General features: G+C 32.4%; 2 protein-coding genes across 3 annotated transcripts; both read right to left on the reverse strand.

Moving 5' to 3' along the window:
- Positions 1 to 1,731: 1,731 nt before the first annotated feature.
- Positions 1,732 to 18,079, reverse strand: LOC127100753 (phenylacetaldehyde reductase). 2 transcript variants are annotated; one of them, XM_051038022.1, is made up of 7 exons: positions 17,843 to 18,079; positions 17,579 to 17,748; positions 17,321 to 17,512; positions 17,066 to 17,228; positions 16,781 to 16,967; positions 16,544 to 16,672; positions 1,732 to 1,913 (listed from the first exon to the last, which is right to left on the reverse strand). In XM_051038022.1, the coding sequence occupies exons 1-7, from the start codon at positions 17,967 to 17,969 to the stop codon at positions 1,898 to 1,900; spliced, it is 984 nt and encodes a 327-aa protein (XP_050893979.1). In that variant the 5' UTR covers positions 17,970 to 18,079; the 3' UTR covers positions 1,732 to 1,897. The 2 variants fall into 2 exon arrangements, with proteins under 2 accessions (XP_050893979.1, XP_050893980.1); XM_051038023.1 differs by lacking the exon at positions 1,732 to 1,913 and adding an exon at positions 4,861 to 4,879 and having other exon boundaries at positions 17,843 to 18,078.
- A 474-nt stretch (positions 18,080 to 18,553) lies between these two features.
- On the reverse strand, positions 18,554 to 19,000 carry LOC127103339 (secreted RxLR effector protein 161-like). Its single transcript, XM_051040603.1, has one exon. It carries the CDS (start codon positions 18,998 to 19,000, stop codon positions 18,554 to 18,556), a length of 447 nt encoding a protein of 148 aa, XP_050896560.1.
- Between the last annotated feature and the right edge of the window lie 5,755 nt (positions 19,001 to 24,755).

The raw sequence follows: 24,755 nt of genomic DNA on the forward strand, positions 1-24,755 counted from the left end.
TTCATTAGTGTTGGCCATAATGTTTTTCTCACGCTAGATCTCTCTACATTGTTAAGTGCTTGATTAGAAAATCAATAACAGAGCCGAAACTCTGATACCAATTGAAGGTTGAGAAAAACAAGAAAGGGTGGTTTGAATTGTTTTAACTGATAATAAAAACTTTTGAAAATAAAACACACGTGAAAATAAAAGATATCAACACAAATTTTTTATCCTGGTTCACTTGAAATTCAAAGCTACTCCAGTCCACCCGACCAAGGTGATTTCGCCTTCAATAAGGACTTAATCCACTAATCTTGAAAGATTACAACAATTGATCATCTAAGAGGATAAAGATCTCTTAGCCCTCTCAAGTTTACATACTTCACAAGTCACCTGAGGAGAATTCAATAATGAAGTAAAATTATAGTAGTGTTTAGTGCTTCTAGGTAAGCAGAAATTACACAATGTAAGAGCAAAAAAAATGTTCACACTTTAGAGCAGCAACTCGTGTGAAAGGAGAATGCGTAAGAGATATGAAAGTATTTTTAGTATTCTCGTGTGTTTCGTTGTTGTCTTAGTGAAGTGATCCATCCTATATATAGGATTCGATGAGGAGACCGTTGGATGAAAGGATCTTTGGCAATGATGGATGATTAATGTCATTAATCTCTGTGTTCTTTCCAAAGCAGTTTGGGGAGCTATAAGTTTCTTCCAAAATTAGATTCTTGCCATAAGTGGAAGTCTTCATAGCTAAGTCTTTGGAAATCGTTTCTGAATCAGAATGTTCAGATATCAGAGTTTCTGTTCAGCAAGTACATCTTAAGATAGTTGCTTATAGCTGACTGTCTTCAGAGGTTCTTGATGTCTTCCTGATTGATTATGTCAGAGTGTAAAAGCTTCAGATCCTAGAGTGCGCTCTTCCGCTTCAGAGTGTCTGATGTCTCTTTGTTTGTTATGCTTTGTACGCTTCCTTTGTTCAGAGTCAGAGCTTCTGCTTGAGTACCTTCTTAGTGGTCATTCTGAACTTGTGTCTGTATCTGATGTATGTCTATCTGACTTCTTTTTGATTAGAGTCTTGCGCACTTAGATAAATTTTGTTAGGGTACCATTTTGTTTCATCCTTTGTTATCATCAAAATCTTAGAGATGAATTGTAGATACTGAATTTGTTCTTACATCTTTGTATTATTACAGGGTGTGTCCATAAGTGCATAGGGACTAACCTCTAAAGCATACTAGCTGATGGGAGGGTGTTTTTGCATAACTCATAGGGTATTTCGGAAGTGCATATCTGAAAAATACTCAGAACTAAACACACGGTCACCCGAATTTCACTCGTGGATCCGCTCTAAGTCGATGAAGTATGTCAGGTACATTACATCAACGTAGATTGCACTTTTGTCCACAAATATGGTCATGCCAACTAAGTACATGAGGTATAACCTCAATGCACATTGTTTGTGGTAAAAAACTTATTTATCAACACCTTTGGCCTCCACTTCTGCACCCATGTGGTATTTGTATAGTTGCTCCAGATATGAAAATCTATCATAATGCCTATCGTGACATCAATCTCTATTTGGGCTTCACCTGCGCCAGCTTCCAAATAGGTAACCATCATGTCCAATGCGTCAACTCTAGAGATTATTGAATGGTTTAGTAATTTCCCCTAATTGGAAGATTTAGGAGGCATGAGACGTCATCAAGGGTGATGATGGACATCTCACCAATAGGAATATAAAAATATGACGTCTTCTTGTGCCATCTCTCTATAAAAGCCACCAACATGCCATGGTTAATGATCTTGTACCCAGTCACACATAAACCTTGTAGCCCAGATAGATACAGTACATCCTGAAACCATGCCTCTTTATGCTTTGGTAGATTGAAAATCTTCCTTATGTGGTTTATGCTTTTTATCGTTTCACGGAACTGCAAAAAACAATACAAAAAAAATCAGTTAATTCAATTACTATAAAAACAGATGTAATACAAAAGTAATTAAATATTTATGCTACATCTCCTCTCCAGACATGCCTAACAATATGGTCTATATAGAATGAAAGTAGGGAGGTGTTATAAGGGCCTCTTGGAAAACTATTAGAAATGGGGGCAACAACAGCATGTTCCTCTTGTTGGGCTACATAGGAATTATGGGTAACACACATCCTGAAAGACGATGTTGGAGACACGTGAACTCCGAATGTCCATGCTTCTGGATCGAAATCGCATCAACAAGTGATCGCGAGGTTCAGACTCTCCCATCGCAAACCGATGCATGTAAGGCCACTTGACCATGCCTCAATATGTCTGAGTTTTTAGTCATTATATCTATAATAAAACCAAAAAATCATATCAAAATCAAAATGCTGCGGGAACAAAGGAAAGCAAAATCCAACAAAATCCTGAGATACATCTTTAAAAAAAATTCCGGAGATGCATATCCATGCATATCCGTAAAAAATCACTTATAATACATATTCTTATTCAACAATAATTTTGAAGTCAAACCATTTGTGAGTGGGCTCAACATTGAAATAAACAACCCACGAAATCTCAACTATGAGGTATCAACTTAATTACAATAATATTTTCATATAAAAAATGAAATCTTAATTTATTTAGTTTTAAAACTGATACTTCCTCAATTCTATTTTATAAACAAACTTTATTTTTTAAATTTGTTAAATAAATAATATATTTAAATTATATATAAATTCGATACATCAATTATTTAATAAATTTAAAATATAAAAATTGTTTATAAAAGAGAATAAAGAGAGTCCTTTTTATTTTAAAAGTCATTCTTTGCATAACTAGTGATTAAAGTTAGAGATGATTTTCAATTAATGATAACTGAAAACATTACTACCCAGCCATGTTCTTTAGTGTATTCCATAAGTTCTCATCTTCTTCTACTTCTTCTTCCGATTTTTAGTTTTTCTTGTGACGGTTGCTAATAGATTTTAGTAACTGCCACAATTATATACTACTATAACAATTATATACTACTAGGCCCATTTATTACTATTTTTTAAAACTCTTTAACAGTACTATATATTTTTGTTAAAATAATTAAATTAAAAAAAAATTATATGAGAAATTAGTATATAATAATTTACTAAGTTACTTAAAAAAATTTATCAAGTTGTGGTGATGGCTTTTTTTAATATCATTTTTTTAATTATTAAAATTTAAAGTTATTATGAATAAATATCATAAAAGTTATTTTTAAATATATATTTTTGAAAATTTGTGAGATTATTATTATGTTAAAATTATTAAAAATAAATATTTAAATTATTTAATGTCAAAATTACTTGTTAATTTATAAAAAATGGGTTTTAAATTACTTGTATTATTGTGTGAGGAAGTTCTGATAAAAACTACCTTTTTTTTGTTACAAACTGTTTTTAAATTAAGAAGAAAAAACTAATTTTTTAAAATCTACAAAAGCTAGTTTTAGTTAATTAATGAATTGACAGTGGAGATTACCACTTGAAGTTGGAAGATTTTACTTTAAACCTCTCCCATTATTCCTATATCCTAATATTTATCAAAATATTTTAATTCTACGATTTTTATTTATTAATTAAAATTTTTGAAATTAAATTCTTTAATTTTTAAATTATTTTATCAGAATACTTAATAAATGAATGTCGATAGTTAATTTTTAATTTTTAATATAACGGAATATTGACAAAATAGTTTCGACAATTTTTTTAAACTTTTAATATATATTTCACTTGACAAAAAAATTCGATAATAATTTTTTTTATTATACGGATAATTTAAATAAAGTGTTTGGATAATTTTCAAAATACTAATCAAACAACTTAATTAAAATGTTAACTTAATTAAAGTGTTTTATTAGTTTCCAAACTATTTAACGAATAACTTAATTTAAATAATATGGATTTTTTTTCAAAATTTTAAAATCCGTGGCAGGAAGTGGTGTAATTAAAATTTTCTGCTATTGTGCACTTTGGGCAACCGTTTTGTTGTGTTGTCTATCTTGTATGGCTTAATTAAATTTATTATTTTAGACATGGTTTAAAAATGTTGTTAAAAGACTTTAGAGAACTTGATCATTTGTATTAATTTATTTTATTTTACATTTTTCGGATAATTTATCAAAATTTATTAAGAATGTAACATTTTTTTTTCAAATATAAATTATTTATTTAAGAGTATTTTAGTCTATTGTATATATTGTAGGGATAGGGGAATAATTATTAGGATATGTGGTAAAATTTTGTTGAAGTTGGTGTAGACAGGCTTGGATCAAATTGTTTGTGGGCCAATAACACGTTAGTGTAGCCTAATCCCTACTTTTCATAGGTTAATAAACTTTGAAAAATTGCATTATTTGCACTATTAAAATTCTAGCCACTACAAAATGGATTTTTGTTAAATGAATATTTTGTAAAAAGAAAACATAAAATCTGATCATTAAAATTTGATAATTGCAATAGCAAAGCAAAGTGATGGGTAAGAGCAAATTTTCCATATTGACCTTATTCATCAATAAATAAAATCGTCCTTATGCACTTGTGGAGTTAGTTTAGTAGAAATACATTGTAATTTTGAGGTATGAAATTCAAATATTTTGGAAACTATTGTAAGATGGCAATAACCATTTATTAAGTTAAAAATTAAGGAGGAACTTCCAAAGATCTATTATTTTTAAATTTTCAAAAATAAAAATAGTTTCACAAGCCAATCAAAGTACTCTAAATTTTTTATTCATGTTCACAAAAACTTTGATGTATTGAAATTGATTTTGGTAAGAGTTTACTTGATCACACTTCTCTTGATCACACTTCTTCAAAGGTAAAATTCATAGTCACTCTCATATGCTCTAGTTACTTGAAGTAGAAACACCTTATTGGGATTATCTATAGATAAGAAGAAAATAAAACCACTGGTTCAAGTTAAATGAAAATCAAATAAGCAACAAATTTAAACAAGAATTGATTAATATATATTTAACTCATTAGGAGAAATTATTAAAAAGCACTTGTACTATCTTGAATTACAAACATTTCGTGTTTTCATTGGCCTCCTCGTGATTTTTGGAACTCGTTTGAAGGGTATGGAAAGTTCAATCGCAAAAATTAACATAAGTTTGTAGAACTTTTTGGAGGTGCTGATCGTTCGTGACAATGCATACTCATCATCTTCACTTTGATCAAGCACGCATGGATCATATGGAGAATCAACTTAGTTCGCTACAATCACCATAAAAACCGACGATAAGGGCTTTGTGTCTCAACCACCACCACCACCGCAACAACCATTTCAGACGTGTAATATCAAACTAGATTTTCCTCCGTTTTTACAAATCAGAGATAATGAACATGCTCTTTAAAGATGAGAAGTTTTTTATTTATTTTTACGTGACACCTGACAACCATCGTTTAACCGTCATTGTTGTGTACATTGAAAAAGATGTTGTATTGTGGTTACAAATGATTTGCGTAATCATTTGTTCCAATCCTGGGCATTGTTCACACGAGCTTTAGAAATGGAATTCGGCCTAAACCCTTTGAATCACCCATATTTGCGTTGTTCAAACTAATATAAACCACCATCATTGTTGCTGAGTATTATTATGCTTTTACATTATTAGAAAATCAATCACAAGGCCTTAGCTTAGAAGTCACATTAGATTGCTGGATGTTGTTCACGCACACGCGCACACTCACCAAGCTGCGAACGCACGTGGATGCGCAAATTTTAAATGAACACGCAAAACTAATCTACGCGTAATATAGTTCAATAAAACAATCAAAATTAGAAAATTGAAAGTATCTTCTATCGATTTGTCTAGAAAATTGAAAGTACATTTTGAACAAAAAAAATAAAGTTGGTAGCGTGAAAAATTAAATGTCTGGACAAAATTGGGATATGACAGACAAGATAAGATTTCTTTGAAACATTTCTCCACTTCAAAGTAACTCACCTCAAAATTCAGTCATACTTATTATGTGCATTGGGTGGCCTTCACAAGCACAACATTTTTGTTCAAGTTTATTTGAAATCGAGATTGTTAGTTGTAATTCAGATCCAATTGCATTTGCCTTTAATTTGTTTTGCATTTGAATTTCATTTAGAGGGAACTTGTGTTAATAAGCTAAAGCTTAGTTCAGTTGTAACAAGAATTTTTACTGTAACCGTTTTGCATCTGAGAGTAAAAAGTTAGTTACATATTCTGTTTCTCTTTTCCACCACCACCATCATCATCATCATCATCATTATCATCATCACCTTCTTCTTCTTCTTCTTCTTCTTCTTCTTTCTTCTTCACTTCTTGTGCTTCAACAATTGACATCTAAAACTTCAGTTTAAATTCAAGAACGGGAAACACGAATGTACGTGAGGTGTGATTGATTATGTTCATTCAATTCATAGTGAATTTAATATCAGAATCGAAACAGAATCACATTACTTGATTCTAAGGGATTGGGAAACACGAGTGTTGGTGAGATCTGAGTGAATTTGCACAAGAATGAAGACGAACGGAGAAAATGATAGCTTGAATACGAAACTTCCAGTATTTGATGGAAAGAATTAGAATTAGTGGATGATTCAGTTAGGTGTGTTGTTTGGCTCTCAAGATGATCTTGATATCGTTAATGAGGTTTACAAGGTGGTTGCAACATATGAAACTGAAGCGTAGAGAAGCACACATAGAGAAACAAAGAAGAAGGATCAGAAGACGTTGTTCTATATCCATTTGTGTGTAGATACGAATGTGTTTGATAAGATCGTTGAATCATCAACGACGAAGACTGCATGGGACACAGTGGTACGATGCTACGACAATGATGCATTAGTGAAGAAGGTGAACCTTTAATCTCTATGTAAGCAGTATGGGAATGTCAACATGAAGAACAATGAGAAGGTACATGATTACAACTCTAGAGTGATTCTGATCACAAATGAGATGAAATCTTGTGGACAAACTCTCTCTGAACCAGTAATCATTGAAAACGTACTAAGATGACTTAATCCTCAGTTTAATTACATTGTTGTATCAATTGAAAACTCTAAGGACCTTAACACCATGAGAATTGAAGAGCTTCATAGTAGTCTAGAGGCACAAGAGTTGCGTCTGACTGAGAGAAACTCTGAAAGATAGGTAGCGCAGGCTCTAAAAGCGTCTCCTAGTAAGAAGAATCAAAAGTAGTCTTGGTCAGAGGCCAAGAAGAGACATGGTGGTGGTTATCAGAAGTTAGAAGCCTATAACTTTGAAGAAGAAAAAACATCAGAAGGAAAAGGAGAAGTTTGATAGAAAGAAGGTTCAATGCTACTGCTGTAAGAAGTTTGGCCACTTTGCTGCTGACTGTTGGTCAAACAAGGAAAAGAAATCAGAAGAAGTAAACATAGCAAGAGGAGAGTCTGGTGATGAACCTATGCTATTGATGGCTTCTGAATCTGATGGTGGATATTTGGTAGAGTGGTGGTATATGGACACTAGCTTCTCAAATCACCTAACTGGAAACAAACACTGGCTCATTGATTTTAACTCTAGAAAGAGGACAAAGATCAGATATGCTGATGATAAGTACCTTAATGCTGAAGGAATGAGAGATGTCAAAGTTAGAGAGAAGAATGTCAAAACTTTTCTAATCAAGAATGTTTGGTATGTTCCTAGCATGAAGAACAATATGATGATGTGTATGTCAGCTAATTGAGAAAGGTTTCTCAGTTACTATGAAGGACAATCTCTTGAAGTTGTACGATTCTGATCAGAAGCTGATTATGAAATCTAAACTGGGAAGCAACAGAACATTCAAATTCAATGTGAAAATAACTGAAACTAAATGACTTAGTGTTGAAGGTGTTGAAGGTGATAGTGAGTTGTGGCACAAGAGATTGAGGCATCTGAACTTCAGAAGCTTATGTCATATGAGTTCTAAGAAGCTGGTACATATCATTCCTAAGATTGTGAAGCCTGAGAAGTCATGTGAGATATGCATGAAAGGCAAGCAACCTAGATTTCCATTTGCATCAGAAGTGGCTCCAAGAGCAAAACATGATTTGGGAGTAGTGCATTTTAATGTATGTAGACCATTTGAAGTACCTTCATTTGGAGAAACAAGTACTTTGTGTCATTTGTGGATGAGTTCACGAGAATGACATGGGTAACACTCATCAAGTTTAAGCATGAGGTATTTGCTGAATTTCAGAAGTTCAAAGTGAAGGCTAAAAAACATAGTGGTCAGAAGCTGAAAGTTCTCAGAACTGATGGTAGATGTGAGTAGAACTCATCATAGTCCAGAAGCTTATGTGAAGAGAATGGAGTTGAACATGAGGTGTCTTCTCCATATACTCCACAACACAATGGTCTTATTGAAAGAAGAAACATGAATTTGCTTGATACGACAAGGAGCATGCTAAAGGAGAAGAAGCTCCCTCATACCATGTGGGGATAAGCTATTGCCATGGAAGCATATGTGCTCAATAGATGTCCAACTAAGAAGCTAAAGGAAATTGTTCCTTTTGAGAAGTGGACTGGAGATAAGAAAAGTGTGAGTCATTTCAGAGTATTTGGTTTTGTTTGTTACAAACATGTTCCAGGTGCTACTAGAAAGAAGATGGATGATAAAAGCAAAGTAATGTTATCGTTTGGGTACCACAATACATATGCTTATAAGCTTTATTTGTCTAGTCACTAACAAGGTGGAAATCAGTAGAGATGTCATTGTGAAGGAAACAAAAGCATGGGATTACAACAAAGTCTTAATTCAACTCTAGTGCAGTGTTAACGCCCGAGTTAACTTCTGAAGATATTTCAGACTCTAAAGAAGAATCTTTCTCTGAAGGAGATTCTGCCTTTGAAGATGGGTCAGAGTCTAAAGGTGGATTTGATGCTGAAGTAGAGTCATAAGGGGAGCATGAATCTGAAGGTGACTCTAATGATGAAGTAGAGTATGAAGGCGAGTCTAACTCTGAAGGTGAATCTAATTCTGATAATGATCCATACTCTAGTGTTAATCATGCCTATGAAGGTGGTCATGGTTCTGAAGGTGATCTAACATCTAAAGACAGTCCAACATATGATAGTGTTCAAGCATTTGAAGAATATTCTAAACAAGTTCAAAGGCCACAAAGAATCAAACAAATACCAATTTCTTTTGCAGAGTTTTACATGTTGCAAGATAACGAGATAAACTCTGAATGGGATGTCATTTAGCGTGCCATGTTAGTATTATTTTAATCCGTTAGTACTGAAGAAACTCTTAAGAAGAAAGTGTGGCTGAAGGCCTTGAAAGAAAAACTTAAGGCCATATAAAGAAACAAGACTTGGGAGTTGACTGAGTTCTAAAGAACAAGAAAACCATTAGTGTGAGACTGGTTTACAATTTGAAACTAAGGCCAGATGGATCAATTGGAAAACACAAAGTAGTGTTAGTAGTTAGAAGATTTATATAGAAATTTGGATTAGATTAATTTGAGGTGTTTTCACTTGTAGCTAGGCATGAAACAATCAGATTGTGATTCCTATAGTTGCTAATAGAAGTTGGCCTCAGATGCATTTAAATGTGAAATCTACATTTCTGAATGGTCCTTTACAAGAGGAAGTTTGAGTGTCATAACCTCTTGGATTTGTGAAAAATAACCAGGAAGGGATGGTGTACAAGTTGCATAAAAGCCTTGTAAGGACTGAAACAAGCTCCTAGAGCTTGGAATCTAAAAATTGATTCAATTTTCAAGATTCAAGAATTCAGAAAATGTGAGATGGAGTATGGTGTTTATGTTCAACATATATCTGATAGCAATATGATTCTGGTGTGTCTCTATGTTGATGACATATAACTAAAAGGGAGCTATTTAGATGAGATAGTCAAGTTCAAGAAGGTGCTGATGAATGAGTTTGAGATGACTGATCTAATGAATATGGTATAATTTGTAGGAATGAAGATTACGTACTATGATAAGGGTATAATTTTGCATCAGCTGAAGTATGAACTTGAGCTTCTAAAGATATTTGAGCTAATAAATTGCAAGTCTGCAATCACACATGCTGAAATAAATCACAAGCTTGATTCTGATGTTAAGGGCGATGATGTAGATGATGTAGATGATGCAACTTTTAAATAGTTGGCGGGCTTATTGAGATATCTCTGTAACACCAGACTTGACATCTGCTATGTATTTGGAATGATGAGTAGGTTTATGAACAAACCAAATTGGTCACATTACCAAACTTCTATCAGGATACTGAGGTATATTAAAGGGACTCTGAGGTATGGAGTTTTGTTCCCCTCTGATGCTAAATCTAATTCAGAGCTGATATTCTATTCATAATCTGATTGATGTGGATACATAGTTGACATAATAAGTACTTATGGATATTTCTTCAAGTATTTGGGAGATCTCATTTCTTGGTGCTCCAAGAAGCAACTAGTGATTACATTGTCAACCATGTGAAGTCGCGTACATTGCAGATGCTTTGTATGCATGTCAAGATGTTTGAATTATGAACTTATTGCAGGATCTGGATATCAAGGTGAGAAAGCCTGTGAGGTTGATGATTGACAACAAATAAGATATAAGCCTTGCTAAGAATCCAATGGTGCATGGAAGGAGCAAGCACATTAACATGAAGTTCCATTTTTTGCGCAATCAAGTTCAGAATGGAGCGCTTGAAGTTATTCACTATAGCACTCAGAAACAACTATCAGATGTGCGGACTAAAGTAATCAAGACAAATCAATTTATTCCTTTAAGGGATGCAATTTGTGTTGTTGATTTTAATTTGCTTAATATGAATTAATCGATGATGTTAGTTATAATTAATATTTAATTTCATTTGCCTTTAACTTGTGTATATAAGATAAAACTTAGTTCAGTTGTAACAAGAATTTTCACTGTAACCGTTTTGCATCTGAGAGTAAAAAGTTAGTTGCATATTCTGTTTCTCTCTTCCATCATCATCATCTTCTTCTTCTTCTTCACTTCTTGTGCTCCAACAGAGATGTCCTTTACCACAAACATCCCTAGAGTGGACATCTCATTCCATACAAAAGATGGAAGTTGGCCAGATAATTTTTGAATAGGATGGAAGAGTTTGCTAAGTTTAGCAAAATAGAAAGAGAATAAAAAAAGGAAATGTCAAAGGAGGAACCACCTATAGATATAAATTTAGACGATGACACATGTTTTGATGCATTTAAGTTTTATTTTACTATGCATTTTAGGCGGTGACATATTTTTTGTATGTAATGTGGATTGATATATTCAATAATGTAATTCAGATACATTTTAATGTGTTTTAATGTATACCTAACATTACTAATATTTAAATTGGGAGGTTTTGTGTGTAAAACTATCTAACTACAAGATTAACTTCTTTACTGAATGACTCTAGATTTTAAAATCCGGACACTCCATAATTATTATTGTATTATTCTTTCATACGTAAAGGAGCACCCCAAAATTTAATATCTAGACAAACCCTTACCTGTATGTAATTGACTCTGGAATTTAATATCTGAAATGACACCTGATATATATATATATATATATATATATATATATATATATATATATATATATATATATATATATATATATATATATATATATATATATATATATATATATATATATTAAGCAAATGTAGCTATGAAAACACCACAAAATATCTTAATACTCGTATCTCGCATTTATTTAATTCAATGACATGAAACCTCCTCTTGAATTTAGGATCACAAATGACATCTTTTTTTAAGTTCTGAAATCTCTTACGCTACCCAGATAATCGAATGGTGGTTAAGATTGAATACCGTTCACCCTCTATTGATAACAAAGGAAATGTGAAGTTCAATAACTTTGAGTTGAAGAAAGATGAGGATTTAAGAGTTATGTGGAGTATATTTCACTGTTATGAAACAAGGTGTTCGATCGAAGTGGATGCGACAATGATGAGATCGATCGATAATATTCTAAAGATTTTGAAACGTCCTCAATCATCTTTAGATCATTAAATGTCATGCTAGATTTTCCGTTAACAAATATCTAAATAATATTACATATTTTATGTATGTAATAACAAATATTTATGTTAATTTGTGTGTTTTCGTCTCTTGTCTGAAATTGCTTTTGTGTCGGATAATACAATATAGTCCAGATTTTACATTCCAGAAAATCTCATATAATGATCTTGTTTTCTTGTTTGAAATTTATTTTGCTTTTTGATTTATATTGTCTTGAATGTATTTGTTGTTTGCTTAAGTAGTAGTAGGAAATAATCCAGATTTTAAACGGGTTCGAATTTTATAATCGAAAATCTAAATATCGTTTTGAAATTTTATTAGGGTATGAGTAACTCATTAGAGTGTGATGAGTAACCCCACAATTTAAACATAAACAACTCTAAACAATACCACTACCCATACCCAGTAGCAATCCCATAATTTTCTCCAACCCTTAATCACCCAAACCCAATATGGTAAAAACATCATTAGATTGGATTTTTTTTATTATATTAGTGTTATGAAATATTATTTATTACTCATTTAGACTTGTTATGTATATTTTTCTTTGTATTTCACCTTTATGAATCTCTGCCCTGATTGGTTTCACTTCTTCATTCATATATTTATTTTGTCTTTTTAAAAAACAAATCACAACAATAATTAAACCTTATTCCGCCATGTGAAATGGACTAGATGAATCAACTTTCAGTGTAATATTCAAATTATTAATCTCAAGATCTTTCTTAATAACTTATATGATAATCTTTATAAGTCTTCTTTTTCTCTAATTGTTTTTCTTCTCTCCACATGTTCTATCCTCCTTACTACATAATCTATCGATCTTCTGTTCAGATGCCCAAACCACCTAAGTCTGTTTTCTATCATCTTCTCCACTATAAGCGTTACCCTGACAATCTTTCTATTGTTTTCATTTTTAATTTTATTCTGTCAAATCTTACCACACATACATCACAATTTCATCTTTATTACACTTCCTAATTTATTTATTTTAAAAAATAAATTAATAATGCAAATTATCACATGTAACCGTAGATTTGTGAATTCACATTTCCAAATTAATATTATTTGAAAATTGCATTAGTTGCCGTATTATTTTTTTGTCAAAATTCTATTGAACTTCTAGTCACAACAAAAATGAGTTCAAAACCGATTATATACTTTGATTGTGGGCTCGTTTATTTTGTTTTTTTTTAAATAATTGTTATAGTGTTATATATTTTAATATCACTCATAAAAGCTTCAAATGAAAATTTGATTTGAATAGTTATTCTTAAAATATTATTTTAGATATTTCATCATTTTATCGAATTTTTTTTGCACTACGCCAAAAACTGGAATAGACAGCGCACCTTAGAGGGCGCTTTATTACAAAAGCGCACTCTAAAGTGAAGCGAAAAAATAAGGAGCGAACAACTGGAATAGACAGCGCACTTTAGAGGACGCTTTTGTAATAAAGCGCCCTCTAAGGTGAAGCGAAAAAATAAGGAGGAGATAGAGGGACAACAATACAGGGCGCTTTTTAGAAAGCGCCCTCTAAGGTTACCCTTAGAGGACGCTTTTAAAAAAGCGCTCTATAAGTCCATGTGCATTTCCAGTTTATAAAGCGCTTTCGGAAAGCCTTAGAGAGCGCTTTCATAAGCGCCCTCTTAGGCCCCCTTTAGAGGGCGCTTTTTTTTTTTCCACAAGCGCCCTCTAAGGTCCCCTTTAGTAAACATTAAAATTATAACATACTGCGCGTTTTGTTATTTCACTCTCTGTTATTTTCGTTCTTTTTCACGTTAGGGTTCTCACTGCTACGATTTTCGCTACTTCTAAGGCGTTCTCCTTCCACCTCTGTTAGATCTACGACGTTTTCTCCTTCTATTAATTCGTTGTTAGCTGTTCGATTTTGACACCATAGGTATTTTTCTAATCTTCATATTACTTGGTTTCTCTTCTGACGTTCGCTATTGTTCATTTTTGGTTTCATTTTTCTTGGTTCATACATTTATTGAGTATTCTCAATAATAATTATTGTGTTGCAATGCTAGCAATGGAGACTAGGCATTATGGGTTAAATTTCACCAACTGTTCCATTTGTTTCTCGATGTAGAAAAAGGAGGCAGCAATATCTAAAACACCTTCTACCAATCAAAGGTACACTATGCAGCTTATGAGTGTACTTATTCTAGCATACATAGCGTAGCTAGTAACTTAAGAAGTTTAGGTATGGATGTTATTTGATAGAGTAAATTAGAGTCGACTATTCTTCTGTTAGCTTTCAGTTAGACCATTATACAATTCTACATATATATTTTCTAGTCAATGTTTATCTTTTGTAAAAACTATATGATGATATATAACTATGCTACAAATTAGTGCATACCACTAATGCTTAATGCATGGTTCATACATTCTCATGCTATTGAAGTCAGAGATATCTGAAAATGTTGAGAAACTAACTCAATAAACCAAAATTGTTTTGGTTTTGGGTTGTTGTTGGAGACATGAATGCCCGCACAGAGACTAACTCAATAAAGCGAAATTGTTTTGTCTCATCCCATTTTTGGTTTCTCTTCTGAAATTGTTTTTTGTTTATTCTAATTAGTAATGGATAATACATGGATGTCTTCCAATCGATTGTCGAGAGAGTACGAGAATGGGGTATCAGAATTCGTTAAGTTTGCCGTTGCGCACGCCGAAGACCACAGTAGAATGATATGTCCTTGCTTGGGTTGTTGTTATGGGAAACGGGTTGACGCAGTTCAGTTGACATCGCATCTAATGAGGCATGGAATTGATCGAAGTTATACATGTTGGAATTTGCATGGTGAGAAAAGTAACGAGAATGTTGAACCGGGGGATAGTACGACCTATGCCTCAAACTATAGTGGCGCAGATACATACGATTGTGATCGAGTTGAAGAGATTGCAGAAGCACTTGAAGGAGATCTTAAGGATTGTCCCGAAATGTTTGAGAGGTTGGTAAGTGATGCAGAGAAACCTTTGTATGATGGTTGCACTAAATTCACAAGATTGTCTGCGGTATTAAAGTTGTACAACTTAAAGGCGGGCAATGGATGGTCAGATAAAAATTTCACAGAGTTATTAGCCCTTTTGAAAGATATGCTTCCTGAGGATAATGTTCTTCCCAATCAAACATATGAGACCAAAAAGATGTTGTGCTCTATTGGCATGAGCTATGATAAGATACATGCATGTCCAAACGATTGCGTTTTGTTTCGAAATGAGTATGCATCGTTAAATGACATGTAGAACATATTCCAACCAAGAAAAGAAAGAGAACTTAGTGAAAAAGGTACAGGTCAAATGATTTTAATTGTTTTCTTTATTACAGGTAAAATGGCTTTTATTACAGCAAATCGAGTCAGTTGCATAAAAAAAAAAGGTATAAACACAATTATATGATATTTATGCATAGAAAATGTTAATTCTTGATCTTATACTTCACCTAACTAATTTTATGATATTTTAGGTTCATGCTATTGATATTGAACAAAAAGAGGTTGTTGATAAGAAGACTGCGGCTAGCAAAAAAACATACATCTCAGAGATGCTTTTGCTACTTAGTTTTATTTCTTTTTAAGTTATGAATTGGTTGTATATTTAGAATCTTTAGAAGTTAAACGATTATATATCAGTGGATTGTTGTATATGTATGGATTGTTGTATATAAAGCTTGTTGAATGCAATGTGTGAAAAAGGGCTTCAAATTATACAGTTTTAGGTGTACTGCTTCAATATACAGGTTGTCTAAAATAAATAAAAAAATATAGCGCTTTTTAAAAAAAAAAATTTAAATAACCACCCACTTTAGAGGGCGCTTTCCAAAATAAGCGCCCTCTAAACCCTTTAAATTTCCACTTTAGAGGGCGCTTTCCAGTAAAAGCGTCCTCTAAACCCTTAAAAGTTTCCACTTTAGAGGGCGCTTTCTTTAAAAAGCGCCCTCTAAAGTGACCCTTAAAGGGCTTAAAGAGCCACTTTAGAGAGCGCTTTCACCAGGAAAAAAAGCGCTGTCTTTACCTATGCCAGCGCCAGATTAGAGGGCGTTTTAAAGTGTTGTTATAGGCCAAAAAAAGCGCCCTCTTTTACCTTATTTGGCGTAGTGTTGGGATATTAAAATTTCAAAAAATCACTTAATTTTAAAACTATTTCAAATGACTTTTCATAAAAATTATTTTTAAAATACAACTTTTTGAAAAAATTGTGATTTTGACTATGTTTTGATCTTCAAAAATATATATTTATGTTATAGAATGAACAATTCAATCTTTTAATTTTTAAAAATAATTTTTAAAAAATTTATAATATTTTAAAAATCATTTTTATAAAATTATTTTTAAAATAATTTTTTTTTTAAAGATAAAACAAACAGCTCTTATTGCAAAGCAAAGTGGGGTGTAAAAATCAAATTAAAAAAAAAAAATATCTCATCCTTATATCCAAAAAGAAAAAGCTCATCCTTATACTTAGTTCCTAAATCCAAAGCGAAAATTATGATTATCACTAATTTTTTCTCACTGAAATATCATAAACTATAACTTAGCAAACCTTTTCTCTTTCAAACTTTCCACAATCTCTTTAAGGCTCACTTCCAGAGGAATAAATTCAACTCCCAATTTCTTTGCCTTTTCTTTTGAAACTTGAAATATTTGTTTCAAAGGCTTATCATCAGCACACCTAATAACATAGTTTATTCACAACATAAAAATACTAGTTAGAAAAGATAGAAGAAAAAACATTTTTTTAATAATATATCATAGTATTGAATTGAATAATAAAACTCACTTGTTCGGAATTTGCAATGTTGGATACATATGACCTAAAATCTTAGTAAGTTCAGAGAAATGTATCACTCTTTCAGACAAACAGTATCTTCCACTAGCCGAAGAATCCTCGTATGCCAGAATATGTGCGATTGCAACATCCTTCACATTGATCCATGCGACCGCAGCATTGGTGAATGTTTCTGAACCTGTGCGCCAAGCAATTGAAAGCAAGCATGTCTTTGTAATTTTCACATTCAAATTTATTGTTTAATTCATCAGAAAAGAAAATAAAAGTTACTAGTACCATTTATTAAGTCAAGAATTAAAGTGGAACTTTCGTTAATCTCAGGTTGCAAGAGAGGCCCAATCGTCATAGCTGGATTCATAACAATGCAGTCAATATTGTTTTCTGTTAGAAATTTTGTGGCAACTTCCTCGGCTAAAGTCTTTGCAAATTGATACCACATCTGAAATACAATAAATAAACACTCACAATTGCGTTATTGCTCAATAGCTGTATAGTGAATGGAAAAGAGGCACTTTACATGATAGATAGTACCTTTTTGTTACGTAAGAAATCTGGATTTGAAAACCATGTCTCATCAACTACAGCTTCTGGGTTTCGAGGTTTTCCGCTATATAAAGCTGTGACAATAGAAGAAGTAAAAACAAACCGTTTCACAGATGGTGATTTCGCACATGATTTCAAAACATTCATAGTTCCCTTCACTGCTGGATCAATTATTTCTTTCTGAAACCAGGAAAACATAATGTTATTTTTGTTATTATTTACTCTATGGAATGAAGGTGACTTCACCTGAGGGTCGTCGACACCAAACTGAACAGGTGAAGCAGTGTGAAAGACACCATGGCAACCTTGAATAGCAGAATCAAAGGAACCGTCTTCTAATAGATCAGCCTTAAAGAGTTGCAATCTTTCCTTTGCACCATCGAGTTTAAGCAAGTGATTAACCTTATTTGGATTACCTATATATATATGAAGAGAAAAAGAATGACTCGTTGAAATTGAATGAAAACCAAATGAAATTAGAAGAGATTATTAAGAGGCAGCAATACTAACTTGGGTCACGAACAGTGGCTTTAACGGTGTAACCGCGTTGCAGGAGAAACTTAACAATCCATGAAGCAATGTAACCTGAAGCACCGGTGACACATACAACCTTTGCTTCTTCACTAATATTCATCATTTCTCTCAATTATTTCTTTCTTATCTTATCTGTAGGCAATATAGATTGATGTTTTTGACAGAAGGAAGCAAGTTCTATTGTAACTTTTGTGTTTAATTAGAGTGCATCCTTGATCTTTATATAGACTCAAAAACTTACAATTATTAGTACATACTATTAATAAGCCATTATCTCTTGACCTTCTAACTACAACTGACTCTTAATCTCTTCACTAACTTATTAATAAAAACCCACTAACATTAAAGTTTATTCAACAAAACTCCTCTGTAAACTTAAATGTTTCTTCTATTCATCATGCCTATCAATTTCTTGTCTCTGTCGAAGATTTCTTTTGATAGTGGTTTTGTGAAAATGTCTGCTGCTTGATCCTTACTTGCTACATGCTTTAATTCGACATTTCCTTCCTTCACGTGTTCTCGAATGAAGTGGAAGCGAACATCAACGTGTTTGCTCCTTTCATGGTTTACTAGATTCTTTGCTAACTCAATTGCTGACCTGTTGTCAACTTGTATTGTTGTTGCACCTTTCTGTTTTAGCTCCATTTTACTCATCAATCTTCTGAGCCATATTGCATGACAAACGCATCAGGATGCTGCTACATATTCTGCTTCACATGTCGAAAGTGTTACTATTGGCTGTTTTTTAGAAAGCCAAGTGAATACAGTATTTCCCATGAAGAACACATATCCAGAAGTGCTTTTCCGATCGTTTATGTCTCCGCACCAGTCACTGTCAGAGTAACCAACCAACTTGTATTTGTCTGAATTCGAGTAGAACATCCCAAGTGACACTGTTCCTTGGATGTACATCAGAATTCGCTTCAATGCTTTCCAATGTGTGTAAACTGGCTCCTCCATGAATCGACTTACAATGCCTATACTTAATGAGATATCTGGTCTTGTGCATGTGAGATAGCGAAGACTTCCTACCAAACTTCGATATTTGCCTGCTTCGACACGTTCTCCTCCATCAAATTTCGACAACTTTGTTCCTGGTTCCATTGGCGTCGAAGCCGGATTACAACTTTCCATCTTATATCTTTTCAAGATTTCTTTTGCTTATTTTTCTTGTGAGATGAAGATTCCTGTTTCTTCTTGTCGAATTTCCAGACCAAGAAAGAATCTCATCAGGCCTAAGTCTGTCATCTCGAATTCACATGTCATTGTGCTTTTGAATTCTTTTATCATCTGACCATTACTGCCCAGAAAAATAAGATCATCGACATAGAGAGCAACAAGTAATACATTCCTTCCATTTTCTTCATGTAGAGGGCATGTTCGTACGAACATTGCTCAAACCCGTTCTCCTTGAAATATGTGTCGATACGTGTGTTCCATGCCCGCGGTGCTTGCTTCAGCCCATATAGCGCTTTCTTCAATTTCAGTACCTTCTTCTCTTCTCCAACTTTCATGTACCCGAGTGACTGTTCAACATAGACTTCTTCTTCGAGTACACAATTCAGAAAATCTGTTTTGACATCCATTTGAAATATTGACCATTTGAATTGAGCAGCTTATGATATAAGTAATCGAATTGTCTCCATTCTTGCAACAGGTGCAAATACTTCGTCATAATCAACTCCTGCTTTTTGTTTGTATCCCTTCGCAACAAGTCTCGCTTTGTATCGTTCTATTTCTCCTTGAGAGTTCATCTTTTTCTTGAATACCCACTTTACACCAATGGGTTGACTACCTTTTGGCAATTCAACTAGCTCCCAAGTGTTGTTGTGGTTAATCGCCCTGATCTCTTCGTCAATGGCACTTTTCCACTTCTTGTCTCGTACTGCTTCTTCAAAACTGATGTTTTCAGCATCTGCCAAGTGACATACAAGGTGCACTTCACTATCACCTTCTTTCTTATGGATCGAATAGCTTGTACCCTTTTGTTTTCTCATCATACCCAATGAGTATGTATTTCTAACTTTTGTCTTCAAGCTTCGTTCTTCACTGATCTAGTACGTGTGCATAAGCCACACTACCAAATACTTTGAGATGAGAAACTGTTGGCTTCTGTCCGCTCCACGCTTCTTGTGGTGTTTGATCTTCTAACTTCGAACGTGGACATCAATTCTGAACATAAATGGCACATTGTACATCTTCTGCCCAAAATTCCTTTGGCATGTTCTTGCTTTTAAGCATTGAACGAACCATGTCAAGGACTGTTCGATTCTTCCTTTCAGCCACCCCATTTTGTAGAGGTGAGTATGCTACAGTTAGAAATCTCCTTATGCCCTGCTCTTCACAATACTTCATAAAGGTTGTCGAAGTATACTCACCACCTCTATCAGATCGAACTGCTTTAATGTGTCTGTCGGTTGCCTTCTCCACCATTACTTTGAACCTTTTGAATACCTCGAATGCTTCAGACTTTTCTTTCAAGAAATAAACCCATGTCTTCCGTGAGTAATCGTCGATAAAGGAAATAAAGTATCTTTTGCTACTGAAAGATTCTGGCGTGATTGACCCACATATGTCGGTGTGAATCAATTCAAGGATATGCTTAGCTTGATATTCTGCCTTCTTTTGAAATGAAGTTCTTGTTTGTTTGCTAAGCACACATTCTTCACAGAACTTTCCTTCATAATCCATATCTGGTAGTCCATGCACCATGTTCTTTCTCGCCAACCTTTTTAAACCAGCATGATGTAGATGACCAAAACGTAGATGCCATAGTGACACTTTGTCTTCGACATTTACTTGTAAACATTTTTCTCGAACGTTTATCAGATTCAGTTTGTACATTCGATTTCTCTCCATTTCGACACGAGCAATCAGATGTCCCAGCTCGTCCTTCAAATGCAGTATCCGTTCTTTCATAAGTATCGAATAACCTTTTTCTGTAAGTTGTCCCAAACTCAAGATGTTGGTCTTAAGATTTGGTACATAATAAACATCTTCAATTGATCCAATCAACCCATCCTTCTGCAAGTAACGAATCGTTCCCTTGCCTCCGACCTTCACTTTCGATGCATCTCCGAAAGACACATTTCCATCTTCAATCTTTCTCATTTCTTTAAACAAGTGTTTATGACCACACATATGGTTACTTGCTCCTAAGTCAAGATACCAAACATTGTCATTTGAGTTGATCTCATTTTGAGCCATCAAGAGAAAACCTTCATTTGCTTCAGCTTCCAAAGTTAGATTGGTTGTTTCTTCTACCTTCTTTTCGATTCGATAATCTTTTGCAAGATGTCCCACTTTATAACAGTTATAGCATTTGAATGAGTTGCAATCCTTCGCATAGTGACCATACTTCCCACACTTGTAGCATTCAAAGTTGGAATGATTCGACCTACCACCTCTTTGACCACGCCCTCTGCCACGCCAATTTTGCTGACTCGACTGTCCTCTCTCGAAGTTGCTGCCTCTACCACTTCGACCACTGTCACGTCCTCCACGACCACGTCCTCTTCCTTGAAATTTTTGAGAAAAGAGTACCTTTTCGTCTTTGATTTGCTCCTTGGTTTGATTTGCGTCCTCTACTCCTTCTTCCTTCTTTTTCATCTTACGTTGTTCGTGTGCTTCGAGGGAACCAGCGAGCTCTTCGACTGAGAGCGTCGAAAGGTCCTTCGACTCTTCAATTGCACACACAATATTCTCAAATTTATCTTTTAAAGATCTCAAAATCTTTTCAACAACTCGTGCATCAGTTACTGTTTCGCCATTTCTGGTGAGTTGGTTCACCACCTTTTGTACACGCGTGATGTAGTCAGATACATTTTCTGACTCCTTCATCTGCATCCTCTCCAATTCGCCACGAAGTGTTTGGAGTCAAACTTGCTTTACTCGATCTGCTCCTCTGAACACTTTCTCTAGCGTGTCCCACGCTTCTTTCGACGTAGTCGAACCGACAATCTTTTCGAAGCCTGATTCATCAACAACCCTAAACAGCATGTATAATGTCGTTTTATCCTTCGATCGCGTCTCTTTCAACGCCCTGTTTTGAGCTGTCGTATATCCCACAATATTTGTTGGTTCTTCAAACCCATCTTTGGTCACCTCCCACGCGTCTAGAGATCTGAGAAGAGCTTTCATTTGGATACTCCAGTTTTCGTAATTTAACTTCGTTAGCCGTGGCAACGACATTTGATTCAACATGTTTGCCATTAGCTCTGATGCCAATTTGACAGAAGGAAACAAGTTCTATTGTAACTTCTGTGTTTAATTAGAGTACATCCTTGGTCTTTATATAGACTCAGAAACTTACAATTATTAGTAAATACTATTAATAAGTCATTATCTCTTGACCTTCCAACTACTGACTCTTAATCTTTTTATTAATTTATTAATAAATACCCACTAACATTAAAGTTTATTCAACAGTTTTATTATTATACCCCAATAATACAACTCAAAGAGGCAAGTTGAGTTACTCATCTGAGAGTATTATAAAACTTCTTAGGATTGTGTGCAATGTTCATGTCTACAGTCAGGATTTGTTCTGGTCTTGTTTAGAGCGTATCATGCTTGTCAAAATTGTATCTTAACACGTATAATCGTGTAGATGTTACGTGTCTAAGCATTAGTGCATTTCTTTCTTTTCAGTTACCATACATTTGAGAGATCCGCTACCATATTCATCTAACATCTAGGCATTTCTTTTTGTTTTAAAATTATAAAAAATAAAAGAAAAATAGTTTCGTAAGATTAACTTTGTTTTTAAATAAAAATACATAATAAAAGTAATTTTATGAATAAAAAATTAATGATTTAATTAATAAATAAAAATGAAATTGTATGTTTGTTATTTTTTTATTTAATGATGTGACATCACATACTCACACTCACAGGACTATATCAAAAAAAAATTATGTCCCATAAAAATATGGAGAGGGAAAAAAACTCAACAAAAATTTAATAGAAGGATTAAAAATTAAATTTTTTAAAAATAAATTAAAATTTTAAAAATTAAAATGAACTTATTTTTAATTTACTTGTTATGAAAAGGAGAGATTACAAATAACATATCATGTTAATGCTATTCATATATCATAATCATATACTAATATTTATATTGTATATATTTGCTGTATTTATAAGGTAAATAATATTTTATTTTAATAAAAAAATATATTTATGAACAATGTCATAAATTCGTAAACAGTTCATTTGAATAATAAATAAAGTTGGTTAATTTTATTTTTTTAAATTGACTAATAAACGATCAACTATTTAAAATAATTTTTAGTAAATAAAATTGATTAATAAAAAATAAAAAAATTAGTTAATAAAATTATAAAATTGATTAATAAATATTCGGATATTAAAAATATTTTTTAACCGTAAATAAAGTTGATTAATAAAATATAAAATGTTGGTTAATGAAATTGGTTAATCACATAATTTTTTATATAAATATTATTTGATTTAAAAATAAAAATATATGTATTTTAAAAAATTAATATTATAATATTTTATTATTTATTGTATTGATGAGCAGTGCAAAATATTATTATTTTTATTTTCAATCCAACCTTTATTCTTACTTAACTTTTTTGAGATTACTCTATATTTTAGTTTATGATTTTATATAAAAGATTCATTTAGATAGAATAAATTTGTAAATTTAAATACTATAACTAAACTTATAACGTACACAAAACCATAGACTAAGATATCACTAAGCCATGAATGGAGCAAATCAATTCTTATTGCTGTAGGTAAGAATAAAATCACACACCACAGTATAGATTAGTTTCCAAGATATATGGGCGACAACTTAATATAGAAAGACTTACAAGAAAATAATTTTTATAACCTCATTTTTATCTTTTCCATTTATGCTTGGGTATAAGTAGTATAATTTAAGTTTGTATGACTAAGTAGACATCTATATATAAATAATATAATGCAAACTAAGTGGTGATTTATTATATTCTCTTTATTACTAAGTTGATATACTCGAATATATATATATATATATATATATATATATATATATATATATATATATATATATATATATAATATATATATATATATATATATATATATATATATATATATATATATATATATATATATATATATATATATATATATATATATATATATATATATATATATATATATATATATATATATATATATATGCCATGAATATAATTATTTAATTTTTTTAAACTCTTACAATCTTATGAATGGAGTTTACAAGTCAATTTTACCTAACTAAAATGAGTTGAAGTGAAAATTCGAGTATACTACTTAAACGAACACCATATAAAATTCAAAATATTTATAGGGTTTTATATTAAATGTGTGTTTCCAAATCATTACTCCACATATTAAAAGTGTAGTAGATTATAAATCAAAATTTATATAATTAAATTGTGATTAAATAAAATCTCATAATAAATCTTTTATAATTAAAAAGAACTAATTAAACCTATAGTTATTTTGTCAAGATAAAACCCTAACTGATATATACAAAATCTTCAAAAACATAAAATGAACTCTGATATCTTAGTTGAAAGTTATATATTTGAAACAAAATTTGTAGTGGTATAATCTAATGTCAAATTGCTACTACTAGTAGGTAAGGTTTACTTGGATCAAGAATGAGTGACTTTTGCTTTTGATGAATTTGGTAATTTTTCCTCTATATATCCCACTAAATTATTATTCTTTCAATAAATAATTTATTTTAATTGTTCATTAATCTATTAAAAACACTAAAATTACAAAGTCATAAAAACAGTAAAAACACTCCATCCTCTTCCGATTACTAAGCTCACCAACCAACAAATTGCTTCTTACTAAAAAAAAATATTTTCCTCTTATCTCT

Source organism: Lathyrus oleraceus, chromosome 7, assembly GCF_024323335.1.
Source record: "Lathyrus oleraceus cultivar Zhongwan6 chromosome 7, CAAS_Psat_ZW6_1.0, whole genome shotgun sequence".
NCBI lineage: Eukaryota > Viridiplantae > Streptophyta > Magnoliopsida > Fabales > Fabaceae > Lathyrus > Lathyrus oleraceus.

What these genes read in the sequence shown, in the direction of transcription:
- LOC127103339 (XM_051040603.1), bottom strand. Translation starts at nt 19,000, where the DNA reads ATGGAAAGTTGTAATCCGGCTTCGACGCCAATGGAACCAGGAACAAAG.
- LOC127100753 (XM_051038022.1), bottom strand. Translation starts at nt 17,969, where the DNA reads ATGATGAATATTAGTGAAGAAGCAAAGGTTGTATGTGTCACCGGTGCT. An exon ending in AGCCACTGTTCGTGACCCAA is followed by an intron (nt 17,749 to 17,842) that starts GTTAGTATTGCT and finishes ATATATATATAG; the next exon opens with GTAATCCAAATAAGGTTAAT. An exon ending in TTGGTGTCGACGACCCTCAG is followed by an intron (nt 17,513 to 17,578) that starts GTGAAGTCACCT and finishes TCCTGGTTTCAG; the next exon opens with AAAGAAATAATTGATCCAGC.